Source organism: Mizuhopecten yessoensis, unplaced genomic scaffold (assembly GCF_002113885.1).
Source record: "Mizuhopecten yessoensis strain PY_sf001 unplaced genomic scaffold, ASM211388v2 scaffold5577, whole genome shotgun sequence".
NCBI lineage: Eukaryota > Metazoa > Mollusca > Bivalvia > Pectinida > Pectinidae > Mizuhopecten > Mizuhopecten yessoensis.
In genome coordinates, this window is record NW_018406118.1 from 10,512 (window position 1) to 24,716 (window position 14,205).

At 37.0% G+C, this 14,205-nt stretch overlaps 1 protein-coding gene across 3 annotated transcripts in view; it reads right to left on the bottom strand.

Moving 5' to 3' along the window:
• Positions 1-5,545: 5,545 nt before the first annotated feature.
• LOC110450977 (nuclear factor 7, brain-like) overlaps positions 5,546-14,205 on the bottom strand; it is a 14,960-nt gene continuing 6,300 nt past the window's right edge. Inside the window, exons 1-2 of one of the 3 annotated variants that reach the window (XM_021498796.1) lie at positions 11,147-11,278; positions 5,546-7,606 (exon numbers count right to left, since the gene is read on the bottom strand). In XM_021498796.1, the coding sequence (XP_021354471.1) occupies positions 5,708-7,576 (1,869 nt within the window). In that variant the 5' untranslated portion in view covers positions 7,577-7,606; positions 11,147-11,278 and the 3' untranslated portion in view covers positions 5,546-5,707. Of the gene's footprint in view, positions 7,607-9,405; positions 9,705-11,146; positions 11,279-14,205 lie in introns of those variants that run through there. The other 2 variants (XM_021498794.1, XM_021498795.1) reach the window with 2 other exon arrangements.

Sequence of the window (14,205 nt, forward strand, 5' to 3'; positions counted from 1 at the left end):
AACCAGCAGACATTTCGGGGTGGGTGGGGGGGTGGGGGGGGCGTCACAGGTATATGGGACCTAGGCAAAACACCTATTAACAACAATAGGCTCGGGGAATGTTTATCAGATTACCCAATTTCTAAAATAGCAAAGGAGTTATTAGAAGGGTTTCAAACAGGCTTTAAACTACATTATACAGGTCCAAGGGTGCCAACAGGATGTAAAAATCTGATCTCCGCTTTGGAACACCCTTTTGAGTTACAGCAAAAGATTTTAAAGGAGACTCAAGCGGGCAAGGTCTTGGGACCATTTAAAAATAGGCCCATAGCTAACCTTAGGGTTTCACCGGTGGGGGTTGTTCCAAAATCAGATGGTAAATGGCATATGATCACACATTTGTCTTATCCATTAGGTAATAGTGTCAACAGTCATATTGATCAGTCCCTATCAACAGTAAAATATTCTTCATTTGACCAGGTGCTCAACATGGTGAGTAATTTAGGCCAGGGGGCTTGTTAGCAAAAATGGATATAAAATCTGCATTCAGGTTACTTCCAATTTACCCTGGGGATTTTGACCTGCTGGGGTTTAAGGTTGATCATCTGTTTACCATTGACAAGTGTTTGCCTATGGGATGCGCTATCTCTTGTAAACTTTTTGAAAAAATTTCAACATTTTTACACTGGTTGGTTTCATTTAGAACTGGGATTGACACCTTGGATCACTACTTAGATGATTTTTTATTTGCTGGGAGGGATAAGTCGAATGATTGCCAGGCCCTTATGGACTCTTTTTCAGGAATTTGTGAGGAATTAGGGATTCCCATAGCACAGGAGAAGACGGTGGGGCCAGTGACAATTTTAGTATTTTTAGGCCTGGAAATCGATACAGTAAATAGAGTCATTCGCATACCGTTGCAAAAAACACATGAACTGTACGGTTTACTTTCTGTTTACTCTAGGGCTAAAAAGATTACCCTAAAGGATTTAGAATCTGTAGTGGGAAGCCTATGTTTTTTCTGTAGGGCGTTAAAACCTGGTCGTGCTTATCTCCGTAGATTGTATGATGCTATGGCTAAGGCTTCAGCATCCTGGCATCATATTAGGGTAACTGCAGACATGCGGGACGACATGCTTATGTGGATGGAATTTCTCGACACGTTCGATGGGGAGGCATATTTACCTGAATCAACATGGGTGGATGCTGATACTATTCAGCTGTTTACAGACAGTGCAGGTTCATCAGATTTGGGGTGTGGGGCCTTTTTTGGTGGAAGATGGGCATTTTTTGGGTGGCCGGCACTTTGGGGAGGACAGCCAATCATTAGGGACATATCATTCCTAGAATTTGTACCAATTATTTTGGCACTGATGTTGTGGGGCCCGATATTGCGGGGTAAACAGGTGAGATTTAGAGTGGACAACAGCGGGCTGGTATCGGTAGTAAATACACAGACATCAAAGTCCAAACGTCTGATGGTTCTAGTGAGAATGTTTGTCCATTTAACTATGAAGTATAACATTAGCTTTAGAGCACAACATTTACCTGGTGTGTTGAATGTGGTGGCTGATTCTATTTCTCGCAAACAGTGGCACAGATTCAGAGAGCTGGCTCCCGAGGCACACGAGACACCAGAAGAGATCCCAGAGCGGTTTCAAAGATTGATTTCAGAAATGAATCTCAAAGACTAGTGAATGCTTCCATGGCTAGCAATACACATACTGCTTACAACATTGGAATCAGTTGTTTTGAACAATTTAGGAGTTTCCATAAGCTCGGAAAGATGTGGCCTCCCACAGCTATCCCAATTCATAGCTTATTTATCATTGGAGGGGAAGTCTCCAGCTACAGCTAAATCATATGTATCCGCTATAGGTTTCAATTGTAAAATAATGGGCTTTAGAGATAGCACACAAAGTTTCTTACTTAAGAAAACGTTGGAAGGCATGAAACGCTTAAAACACCGTGCTGACAGGCGTCTTCCGATAACATCACAGTTGTTACTGCAGATAATTCAGGCACTTCCTAGCATTTGTTCGAATTCATTTGAGGTTAAGTTGTTCAAACTCGCCTATAACATTGCATTTTGTGGGTTTTTGCGGGTAGGGGAGATAACCGTGGCTAAAGGTCGTATGCCTCACTTGGTACTACAACTCAGTGATGTTTCGATTAGTGTAAATGGGGAGACCATTTCATTGACGATTAAGTTTTCAAAAACTGATCAGGTTGGTAAGGGGACAACATTGCTAATACAGAAGGGGTCAGGTGCATTATGTCCAGTTCAAAGCCTCTGTGACTTTCTGTCAGTGAGGCCAAGTCAACAGGGTCCTTTGTGATGCCATTTTGGAGGGAGCCCTATGACGAGGTACCAGTTTTAAGCAGTTTTATGCAAGACATTAATTTTTTTGGGGCAGGGGTCTGAAAGGTACACTTCCCACTCGTTTCGTATTGGGGCGGCTTCGGCAGCTTCTGCTGCTGGCTATTCAAACTCTTACATACAGTCAGCTGGTAGATGGAGTTCGGAAGCGTTTAAGACGTACATCCGTCCCATTGATCATATTAAAACGTAATGTCTAGGTTTACCGTGTACTAGAGCGAGGGGAGGTAAGTAGGGGGCATGTTTACTAATTTCAAGGAATTATTTTATATTACATAATCTTATTATTCCAATGTTATATTGGAAACATGTATATTGCATTGGGCAACTACTCATTTGAGTGCTAAGCCTTTCAGTTTGGTTCGTCGGTTCGTCCCTCGTACGGAATGGGCAATTGGCGGCGTACACAAGACCGGGCGGACCAGATCTCACCTTAGATCGGAACCTCAGCGTTAACATCTGGTGGCAGGGATATGGGGGTTTGACGCTACAGAAACTGCAGGCGAAACTAAAGGTGCTGTCAAAAGTGGGCGATACCCCCTCCATTTTACTTGTCCATTGTGGAGGAAATGATCTGGGCATGATCAGTATTGGGAATCTGTGCAGGTGTGCAAAAGAAACGTTAAAATGGGTACGGGAGCAGTTCCCATGTAGCATTATTGTATGGTCCCAGATTTTGCCCCGCCTTTGCTATAGGTACTCCGCGGACACTGGCGCTATGGAAAGGTGTAGGCTAAAACTAAAACAAAATACCTGTCACTTTTTAAGGACGATGTACATCTGTCAGAAACAGGAAATAGTATTTTTCTTAACAGGTTGCAAGGCGGTTTGGAATGGGTCCTTTTAAAAAGAGGGAAAGTGTTTCCACCGGACCATTAAAATTTGTACAGTACGTGGTACGTGACCACATATTGATGAATTGAATATAGACAAAGTTAGGTATTTAAATGTGGCCCGGCTTGTAGTATAAAGAGGTGGCAGTGATCCCATCATGACACAGGTTTTCATGTTGGGATCAATTGGCGTCGCGCGGCATAACCGTTCAGTTTACCTTAATAGTTGATATGCGTTTTACCGTTGTGATACCAGGGTTTAATGCAATATTAATTCATATACGTAATTGGTGAATTCAAAACAATGACTCGGTGAACGTGTCATGTGACTTTGAATAATTGGTGTTTATGGAGTGATGTGCCTCCATACTTGTGTTGTGTTGAGACTAGTGGTGTACTAGCTCAAAAATTGGTGTTTTACTTGTGTGTATAGAATAATATAAGATTGATGGGTCTGCCCGTGGCGACCCACAATTACATATATAGATTAAAATAAGTATTTCAACTACAGCCGAGGCCACAAATATGCCAGAACCAATATTAAAATATTAAGGAAATCTATATTTGGTGTATGTTATTTTTTTCTACAATAATTAAGATAATACATTGCATGTTTCAATTTTGTCTCCTTTATTTTCAAATAAATTTAAATAAGATCAAACATATAAACATATAATCGGCAAAATGTAGGTCTAGGAAATAACAATAAGCTTTTTACATTTTTTCCACTCATTCTGAAAGTTAATGAGATATATTTCGTCTTTACTATTTGCAATATATTTTTGCAATATATTTTTGAATACTGAAATGTTCTTTAAATGAACTTTTAATTCCTTGTATAGATAAAGGCACTTTAAGATATCTTGCCTTGTATATATACTGTTTTATTATTAAAATAATGCTATTGTCACTTTTATTAAGTCCATTATAGTTATAAAAACCAAAAATAAATGTTTGTTTATTATAATCAAATGGAATAATCTATGCATCTAATAAGATCTCAAAATTTTGTAAGATCTTGCACTTTGTCACATTCCCATAATACATACTCTATTGTCTCTATTTCTAGTTTACACAGTTCACAGTAAGGGCTATCTACTATTCCTGCCTTAAACAAATATGAATTAGTTGTCAAAATGTGCTGATTAATTCTGTACTGGAACCACTATAATTTGGTATTTTTCGTAATTTTAAATGGCATTTTATATATTTTTTTTCCAAACTTCATCATCAAATTGAAATATATCATCCCATTTTTTTACCTGTTGAAATAGTATCAATTTTATAAAATAAGCTATAAAAATCTCTTATCCCTTTTTTATTTTTCAAAAACATTTCTATATTAATTGGTATAAATGAATAGTTAACCTCTAAATTTGACCTATCTTCTTGTATTATATACTCTCTTATGGCGGTAATTAGACCCTGGTATCGTAAAAAGTTTGTGTTGATATCATAAATCTGTTTGAGTTCTTGAAACGTGTAAAAAGCATAGGTATTTCTGTCTCTGATTAGATCATCAATTTCAATTATTCCTTTATTGTACCATTCCCTGTAAAATATACTTCTATTTTCTATTGAAATATTTTTGTTCTATCAGATGTGGATTTTGAACTTACTGCTAGGGGACTTTTTTTCATTAGGGATTCTCCATGCCCTAAATACGGCAATCCAAAATACATTTTCTTTTTTCTTTTGACATTTTGAAATATAATCAGTTCCACAATTTGCCAGAATGTTTTTATCACAATATAATTTTAAAATCACTAGCCATTTACCAGAATTCATGTTTATATTATACAGTGTTTTATATAAAACAATAATATGACTTATTTACATAGACATATTTAAAGAGTCAAAACTAAATAGAGTGTTTAAAAATAGAATAGCACAGACATTTATCCAACAAAGCAAAAATGTTTCTCTGTTTATCATGATAATTTTATGCCTGGTCGCTATCTATGTAACAATTATGGCTATATTTGGCTATAAAACGCTCGCTATATTATTCCGCTATATTAATAGGTATCTTTAGTCATCTATCAATGGGCAGGGGATGTGGTCATTGATATATAAAATGACTGGGTTACAAATTATTATTTCAAATTTATGCAAATACATATTATTAATTATGTCGCGTGGAACTCTTCCCCGTCGCGGACGCCTGGTATTTTCCGTCTTTGCGTATTGCAGAGTTATCTTCTCTTGGGAGCAGGTATTGATTGTTACGTCACTTGTTTGTGAGAGTAACGTCATCAATTTTTGGGAAAACGACGTAATTTTCTCACACAGCCCAATGACGTAACAATCAATACGGGCTCACAAGAGAAAATAACTCTGCAATACGCAAAGACGGAATATCTGAAACAAAACACAAATGCTTGACAAAATGTATTTGTAGATTAGTATTTTTTTTACCTTTAATTTGGTGTCACGTACAGTGTAGTATGTCCCATTCTGAGAGGCAATAAACAGGGGTCTGAATTCCTCAAAGAACGAAACAAAAACATTAGTTCTAACATGTGAAAGGGCGAACATGGCAAATATTGCTTTTAGAATGTGGCACCGTTGACGGCGGTGAGATGAACATGCGGTTCGTTTTACGGTCTACGCTGACGACAGCCCCTCTTGCTTTGATAACTTTTGTGCCTGGACCTTGCGGATAAACACGCAAGTCAAAATCATAGGCTGGACTTGTCACCACAATATTTGGTCCGCAAGCAGTAACGCCACGTGGGTTGTGATTGTCGCATTCTTGGGTATTGATCAACTTCAATGAGGTACCTAGGCTGCTATCAACGGCGAGAGTGAAAACCCTGTTTTCGTCGTCGTCTGTTACATACAAAATGTCACCATTGTCGTCAAATGCGAGATACCACATTCCACCTGCTGTCGAAACAGCATTTTTGTCCTTGAACCATGTCCCCAATATCTGTCCCTCTGTTCGATGAATAACGTGCACTGAACTATCATGTCGGCTCCTGCAGGTGAAAGCCAATAGTTTTCCTCGGATATCGATACCATAGCAACGGCCTGGTGTTTTTATGTTTCCTTCCGTGCCGCGGATTTGTCCGTCCTTCACTTTGAAGAATTGTACAAGGTTGTCGTCGGGAAAACTGACAGCAATGATATCACTACCAGTGGAACAGACATCCCAAGGAGCGGAGCTGAAACCCATTTCGGACAATAGATTGAAGTGATGGTCAAAGAATTTAATCTTGCCATTGCTTTGATCAGTAATAGCAAGATTTCCATCCGGTAAAAATGTACCCCCGGTTATCAAACAATCATCTTTATCACGACTTGTACGGGCGTTGAATTTCCCTCTCGGCATGAATTGTTTGGCATTTGGGTTCAAACTTGTTCGGGAGACTCCTATGTCCGCCGTGGTTGTAATTGCACACCCACCTGAACGCAAACACAGATTTCCTTTTCCTGACATATCACCAGTGAAATTATCTTTCGCTGAAAGAGTTTCGTTGGCACGGGTGATGACTTTAATTTCGCCAATGGTTGTGAGGGACTTTTTCAAAGACTCGTTACCCTGAAACTTGAACAGAAAGTAAGTTTTGTTAGAATCCGCAGAATTAATAACGCCTTTTGCATCGCGGAGAACACTGGCAATACTTGCTCTTTCATCCAATATCCGCCGAGCGCTTTGATCGACACCAACTAACTCAGTTTTAGCGTTTTTGAGGTTATACATGATGTGCTCTCCGTGTCGAATATCTTGGTCCAGTTGACTGATTCCAGTTGCTGCAGCAGTTTGTACTTGTTCAGTTACGTTAGATTCCCATCGGTCTAACTCGTCGTTAATTTCTTTCCGCCAGGTCCGCACACTTGTCTCGATACCAGACAGATGTGATTGGACCAGATGTTGCCTTTTCCTCTTTTTATCCACCCAATTGTCAAGCATATGAAGGTTTTCGTCTATTTCAGATATTTTCTCTCGTGTTTTGTCAGCTGCGGCTTCAATTGTGTCGACCTCCTTACACTGTCTGTGTTCCTTTACCATACACAGGGAACAGATCGTACGTTCGTGGTCAGTACAGAAGAATTCCATTTCCTTCCCTTTGTGTAGAGAACAGATGCTATCAGTGTTCTCAATTTTGAAATTGTCCTGCAGGGTCCTAATTGTGTGGTTGGATGGATAAGTGTTTGCCCACTTGTCAAACGCTACATCTTTCGGACCGTAGACCTTCCTTCGACATGATGGACAATGGAAATATTTCTTTACGTCCGGTTCCATAGATTTTACAATTAGCTGCTGTAAACATTCCTTACAAAATGTATGGAGACACGGCAGAGCCTTTGGTTCCTCGAAGTCTTCATAGCATATTGGGCAGGAGATAATATCTCGGAGATCTGAGGATGGCATTTCCATGGGGTCACAAGGCGAATCACGTTCGATGATCTGCATGAAAGAGACAAGACGTTAGGTTCTTATTTATTTTTAATTTTCAGTGTCTTCAAGGAACTTAACCGACATCACTATTAACATTTTCGTTGTATGACCAATAAAGTCTACAAACTCAATATTTTGTTTTAAAAGCATAACACAGAGAACTACTACGTTTTTCACTCTGGATCTATTCAGCTCTTGTCGTCATACTGAGAAATCAGGGCCAACTCAGATTGTGAATCAGACTTCATCCAGGGAGAACACCTATTGTGTTGTAGTTGCTGGTTTGATTTTTATATGAATATCGATCAGGAACAGGAAATATAAGGAAAAACCAGAAGAAGAAAAAACAACACCAGTGACCCCTTCTTAAACCCGGAGGCGGAGCAAGGTGCGCTGGATGAGAGAGCGTTCCTTGAACCTGATGTGGTCCCTGTTATGTTTATGTTCTTGTATGTAAAGGTCTTATATATACATATAGATCTAACCTTTGATATACAAGATTCTTCTCAAAATAGTTAAAGGCATAAACTTTGACAGGAAAGATGCTTTAACAAATACAAGCTTTCAGATGATTACAAAGAAATAATTAACATTTTTTAAAGACATGGTGTAACTGCGCAGTTTACATGTATAAATAGATTGTTGTAGAATTCTCCCATCTTTTATAACATGATGACATAATTTGTGCCAGATGTACTTCGTGCGTGTAAAAAACACACATTGACTGGCTTTCTGATGATATAGAGATCAAGGAATGGAGGAATCTTTTAGATAAACATGCATTTTTATTTACGAACATAGGATGAACTATGTAACGACTAATCTTTGATAATATGAAATACTCAATGAATTGGGTATTGGCAAACTCTATATGTAACTAGACACACGAGCTATTTGACATAAGAGTTCGCGATGTTGACGTTAGACTATAATTCACGGAATACATGTATGTCTAGTTCACTATATTCAAAGGCAGAAACAAAACTTGATCGTAAATAAATTCAGGACTTTTATTGAATAATTGCTGGAAGTATGATGTTAGTGACAACCATTAAATAATTAAGTTAGTTGGTGAAAGACGACGCCTTAACCACCAACATGGAAAGTATCATTTTTTATCGTATTTCTAAAGATTTTGTCGTTGTGTATTAACGATGTGGTGAAGTTTGTCAATGTGGTCGATATGGACTTGAGTATCGACGATGCGGTATAATTTGCTTTCCTGTGTTAAGTATTTTATTTGAAATAACAACCCGATCATCGCGTAGGACAACTTAACAATGAGCCCAAATTCAATTAAGAATGCTGTATTTTAGAGAATTGTCATGTTTGACGATAAAATGACTAAACACAAACTTCGGTGCCCACGTTAAGCACAGACACATGCATTCGTCAACACAATGGCAGTATTAACATAAGTAGAATTACCACATACGTTTAACCAGGATACTGATTGACAACAGTAAGACTGTAAAAAAACACATATCTAGCCATTTACACACATGGATGTCGAAAACAATCCTAAATTATACGATAAACAGGCGATAAAGACAACCTCAGTTCCACGAACTTTAGGAATTTACTTAAGTTAATCATTGCTCGAGTTTAGAAAGCAAATTAAGGAAACTTTCAAATTTCAACTGAAAAAGTTAAGGAAGTCTCTTTAGTTAATAAAAATTCGGTTAGGAAATTTGTATCTGATTCTTGTAACTCATAAAAGTAAAAAGACAGAAACTGATATATTTTCGTATACACTGTAGTATACAATAATTCAGGATATGAAACATTTAAATAAATCTTAACATTACCTTTCCGCCGTAAATAAATTTCATGCTATACTCCTGGTGATCAGGTATATGAAACATCCCACATATTGCGTATATGTTATATATAGTGCGCGTTTGTGAGCGTGTGTGTGTATGTGTTTAAACACACGGCGTGATTCACGTTAGTAGGATAAAAATAGATACATGTTACCTAAGGTCTATGTTAAGTCTAGCATACTTTCCGGAAAAACCTAAAAGATTTGTATGGATGCAATATGGCATAATTAAATGGCAATTTTACAGACACTAGTAAAGTACCATGATATTATTGTAAATACACAAACTCGTCCTATTCACTGTGAATATATACCAATTCCATTCTGATAGTATAGTTACTGATACAACAGTTTCAGAACAAGAATTGTCAAGTTGATGAGATTACAAACAAATTCTTCGAGAAAAGTTTTTCGAAATAATCGATTTAAAACACACTGCGATAATTTAAACTGTTTTTGGAGCAAACACGACTACGATGTAAATTATTCGAGATAAACAATACAGTCAATACAAATGTAATGGCAGTTCATGATAATTACAATTTACATCAATACATTCCAAACAACCTCCTCTTCCTGAATCAAAAACAAACCATACAATGCACTATTTTACAAATGACTCATTGGTCCATATCTGTTTTTAAGATATTGGTATTTTCCCTGAAGTCAGAAGGAAAACATTTGTGCCAGCCACTACAAATAGAGCGAATTATTTGCTATCATGATACAACTTCAGTTAATCAAATAACATACAATGCGTTAGTGATTAACTCAACAAAGAAGACATTATTAATGTTGTTAAATACTCCTTCCAACGGTGTAACCGACTTATGAAATCATGCCTATTTTTAGATAAAGGGATTCCCAGCGTAGCATTACTATCATGAGTGTCGGTGTTACGTGTGTCTAAATGATTAGACATACGATTAGTGCTGTTGGAGACAAAATCTTTTTCTTATACAATACNTACGGCATTGTGTTTACGTTTTTATTATAACATGATCAATGGAAATTAACACAGAAAATGGCTGTTAGTGGCATTAATGATCGATAAAAGGATGTAGAAGGAAATAAGATAAATGAAATAATACATGAATAAAACATAAATTAAAGGCACCCACGATTGGATTTTTTGTTTGCTGTCAGGTAGACTATAATTCAGTTATCATGCTCAATCATACCCACTAACTCGATAAGGGACAGGGATAAACTATTAACAAAACTATTCCTCAACAACAATGGTGACCACGTACAAGACTGTAGGTACAAAAAAGTAAAAAAATATACCACAAAACGGGTACGACCAGGTAAGACCATGTTATTATTTTGTAATAGTTGTGTGTGTATGTTATACAGATGAGCTGTAAAGCGCAATGTAATAAAATAATTTGAATTATAATTCGACCTAACAGGTACGACCAGGTAAGACCAAACAGGTGCGACCAAACAGGTGCGACCAGATAAGTCATATTAAAGGAAAGACTGTACTTAGTTGATTGGAAATAATAAAGGTGAAATGTCAATTTATCTGATTACAACACTTTTGTTTGGTACATCCTGTTGGCTAGTCCGAGTAGGACGTTCGATGACTGAACGCGTCCTACAGTACAGTGACTACAGTTAACTGGGCCAACAACTGTACATCAAAATAAACACTATATTCCCAGTCGTTCTTAATACCTTTTTCAAATTTGTTATCTGGAGGAGAAGAAATGTTAAAAACTCACCCCAGCCTTTCACCGTATGTCCAGAATAACCCATTTCTTGTTTATTTATAGATAGTGGATTTTCCAAATCCAACACTGTTGGGCTCGTTAGCTGTCTCTATTTTTAGATTTGAATGCTATCACGAGTGCATAAACGGATCTGACAAAGACCTTACCGACGCTACCTATTTAAAGAAACCAATCGTATAAAATAATCAGCTGATCTTGACACTGATACAAACGTATGTTAACAACCTAATACCATAGGTACGTGCTTGACACACACAAGGAATGATGTGTATTCAATTTATACTACTTATGAAGGGTAGACGAGTAGGTTTACTAATTCAAAAATATAATAGATAAATGAAAGGAATTGTTTTACGCTTCTTATACTAGAACTACTAAAGTACATCAATCCATTTTTTTTTATAAATGACATGAAAAGTTGTTGCCTAATTCCGCGTTCCAATTTGCAATTTGAGTTGACTTCCAGAGATATACATATACTATTAATAGGGTGTATCTCCGAGTGCCAACATTTTTAATTGGATTGTCCAGGACTGTTGGACAACTTGTTTTGATGTGAATTATAGTCTTTTTCTTAAATAATGTCTGAGATCCAACAGGTAAATCTACCTGTTAACTTACATGTGATAACTTTAAACTTTCAACTTTATTTCTCTTTACAAAATTATAAATGTACAGAGAAAACATATATACAACAGTATACAATATCAAATGTAATATATATATAGAACAAATCATGATACTTTTTTTTAAACAAAAGTTTGATAAATTTGCATAAATTTCTTAAAATCTTAACATTGTTGGTACTCATTAGTTCTGAGAACTAAACAATATTTGGCATTACACTGAACGGTCACCTGAGGCATTAGTATTTGTATAAATATAACTTCCTTTCTGTAGACAGAAAGGGACAGTCTACAGAAAGGGACATTTAAACAAGTAGTGAAATTCAATGTCTTGGTTATCGCAATATGTGCATTTTCTGTTTTGGTAATCAACATTTACACAATACAATTCGTTCCTTTTTAATCAACAATTCTAGATATTTTTCAAAATTACAATGCTATCTATATGTTCTGTTCTGTAACACACAGACTTAGAGGAATTAAAAAAAATCATAAGTCCACTTTTGTAAAAACTAGTCATTTAATATTTGCTGTGTAATGAGTTTTACACATAGCGGGTTACTATGTTCCAAAAGCTTGAAATTCCATATATTTATTAATCCACATTCATTAAAAATACTTTGTATAATTTCAAGCAGGCAAATCATTTATTTTCATTATTATTAACATGATACAACATATTATACAAAACAATGTTCAATCTACTCTCTTTAGACTGTAGCATTCTTAACAAATAACTAAGCATTCTAGTTTTTATTTCAATGAAAAGGGGACATGTGCCGAGATCACCATAAACCATACAATTTGGTGTACTTTTTTCAAACCTTATATCAATTTACAGAATTTTAAATGAAAACGTTCCAAAATCTGAGTGTTTGTGTAACCCCAGACTTCACATACATACAGCAATATTAGGTTTTGTTATTTTATTAAAAAGGTCATACATACATTTGATAAATAAGTTAAGTTTTCTACCCTTCTTTAAAACATCACACATAGAAATGGTTTTTTTTTTTTAATATTCCCAGGTTAGTAGGGAAAGTGGGAATACTGGCGCAGTCCCCCCGCCCTTGTCATCATATGGCACCACCCCGCACCACCATGCAGCACCACGCGTCACAAGAGGTCCCGATATAAGTCACCATGGTAACCATGGTGGTGTGTGTTCTGACTTAAAACTGACCTGTTTAAATGTTTGTGGCATTAAATCCAAGTTGCTTTTGACTGAGGTTATTGATATAATTACATCTCATGATATTCTTGTTTTTGTCGAAACTAAAATTGATAATTTTGATATTCTGGAAATGCCTGAAAATTATCGTGAAAAACAGATCTGATTTTAAGAAAAAATCCGGTGGAATTGTAATTGTTTACAAAAAGAAACTAAAACCATTTTTGAAGTTTTATCCTACAGGCTCTGAATACGTCCAATGGGTCAAATTATCTGAAAAGGTAACAAATACTGAAGGTGACCTACTTTTAGGTTGTACTTATATACCACCCGAAAACTCTAGGTACTCGTCTACCGAGGTATTTAATGAGATTGAAAATGAGTTCCATGAGCCTCAACATAGTGTAAGTAACACTATCTTGGTTGGTGATTTCAATGCCAAAACTGTACAGCGTCCAGACTATGAAATACCTGACGAGTGATCTGCCCCTTAACCAAGGTGAGTGTGCAATCATTCAGCTCCGACAATTTTCAAGTATTTTCCACAAATACTTCAGATTCATACTGCATAGATTGATGATGAATGCATGAATACTACCCGAGAACAGTGATAAGAAAAAATACGCCCGATAAAGACAGCTTCACGTGAGTTTAGACTGTCTTTTTGAACTTGATGTGATACATCTCTATAGAAAATGGCGGAATCCATTGACCGCGCTCATGATAACCGTCATCCGGACATGGATGAAGGGCAGAAGATCTATTCATGTTGAATTATACAAAGCGATATCCCGATCCATTCCAGGAGAGACAATAGTTGGTATCCAACATGTACGTGGTCTGTGGAGAATGTACACCGACTGTGAAAAGAGTAGAGACGCTCTGCTCACTTCAGGGATACATCTTCGAGCAAAAACTATCCCGATATACAACTCTAACCCTTCACGGCCGTCGTTATATTCTCAGAGAAGGGATACGATGATGACGGTCAGGGTGAAGAATATACCGCTTTCCGCTGACGATGGCCAGATTCGAAGGATCTTCACAATTAGAGACATCGAGATTGTAAGTTTCTATCGAGAGAAACTGAGAGTCGATGGTAGGCTTACAAACTGCGAGACAGGTGACAGAATAGCTGTGGTAAACAAATTCTCACAGCCATTCGAAATATCTATGGAAATCGGAAGATACAGAGCAGTCGTGCTCCACAACGGTCAGATCAACAGGAAGCTCAAGTGCAACAACTGCCTTGA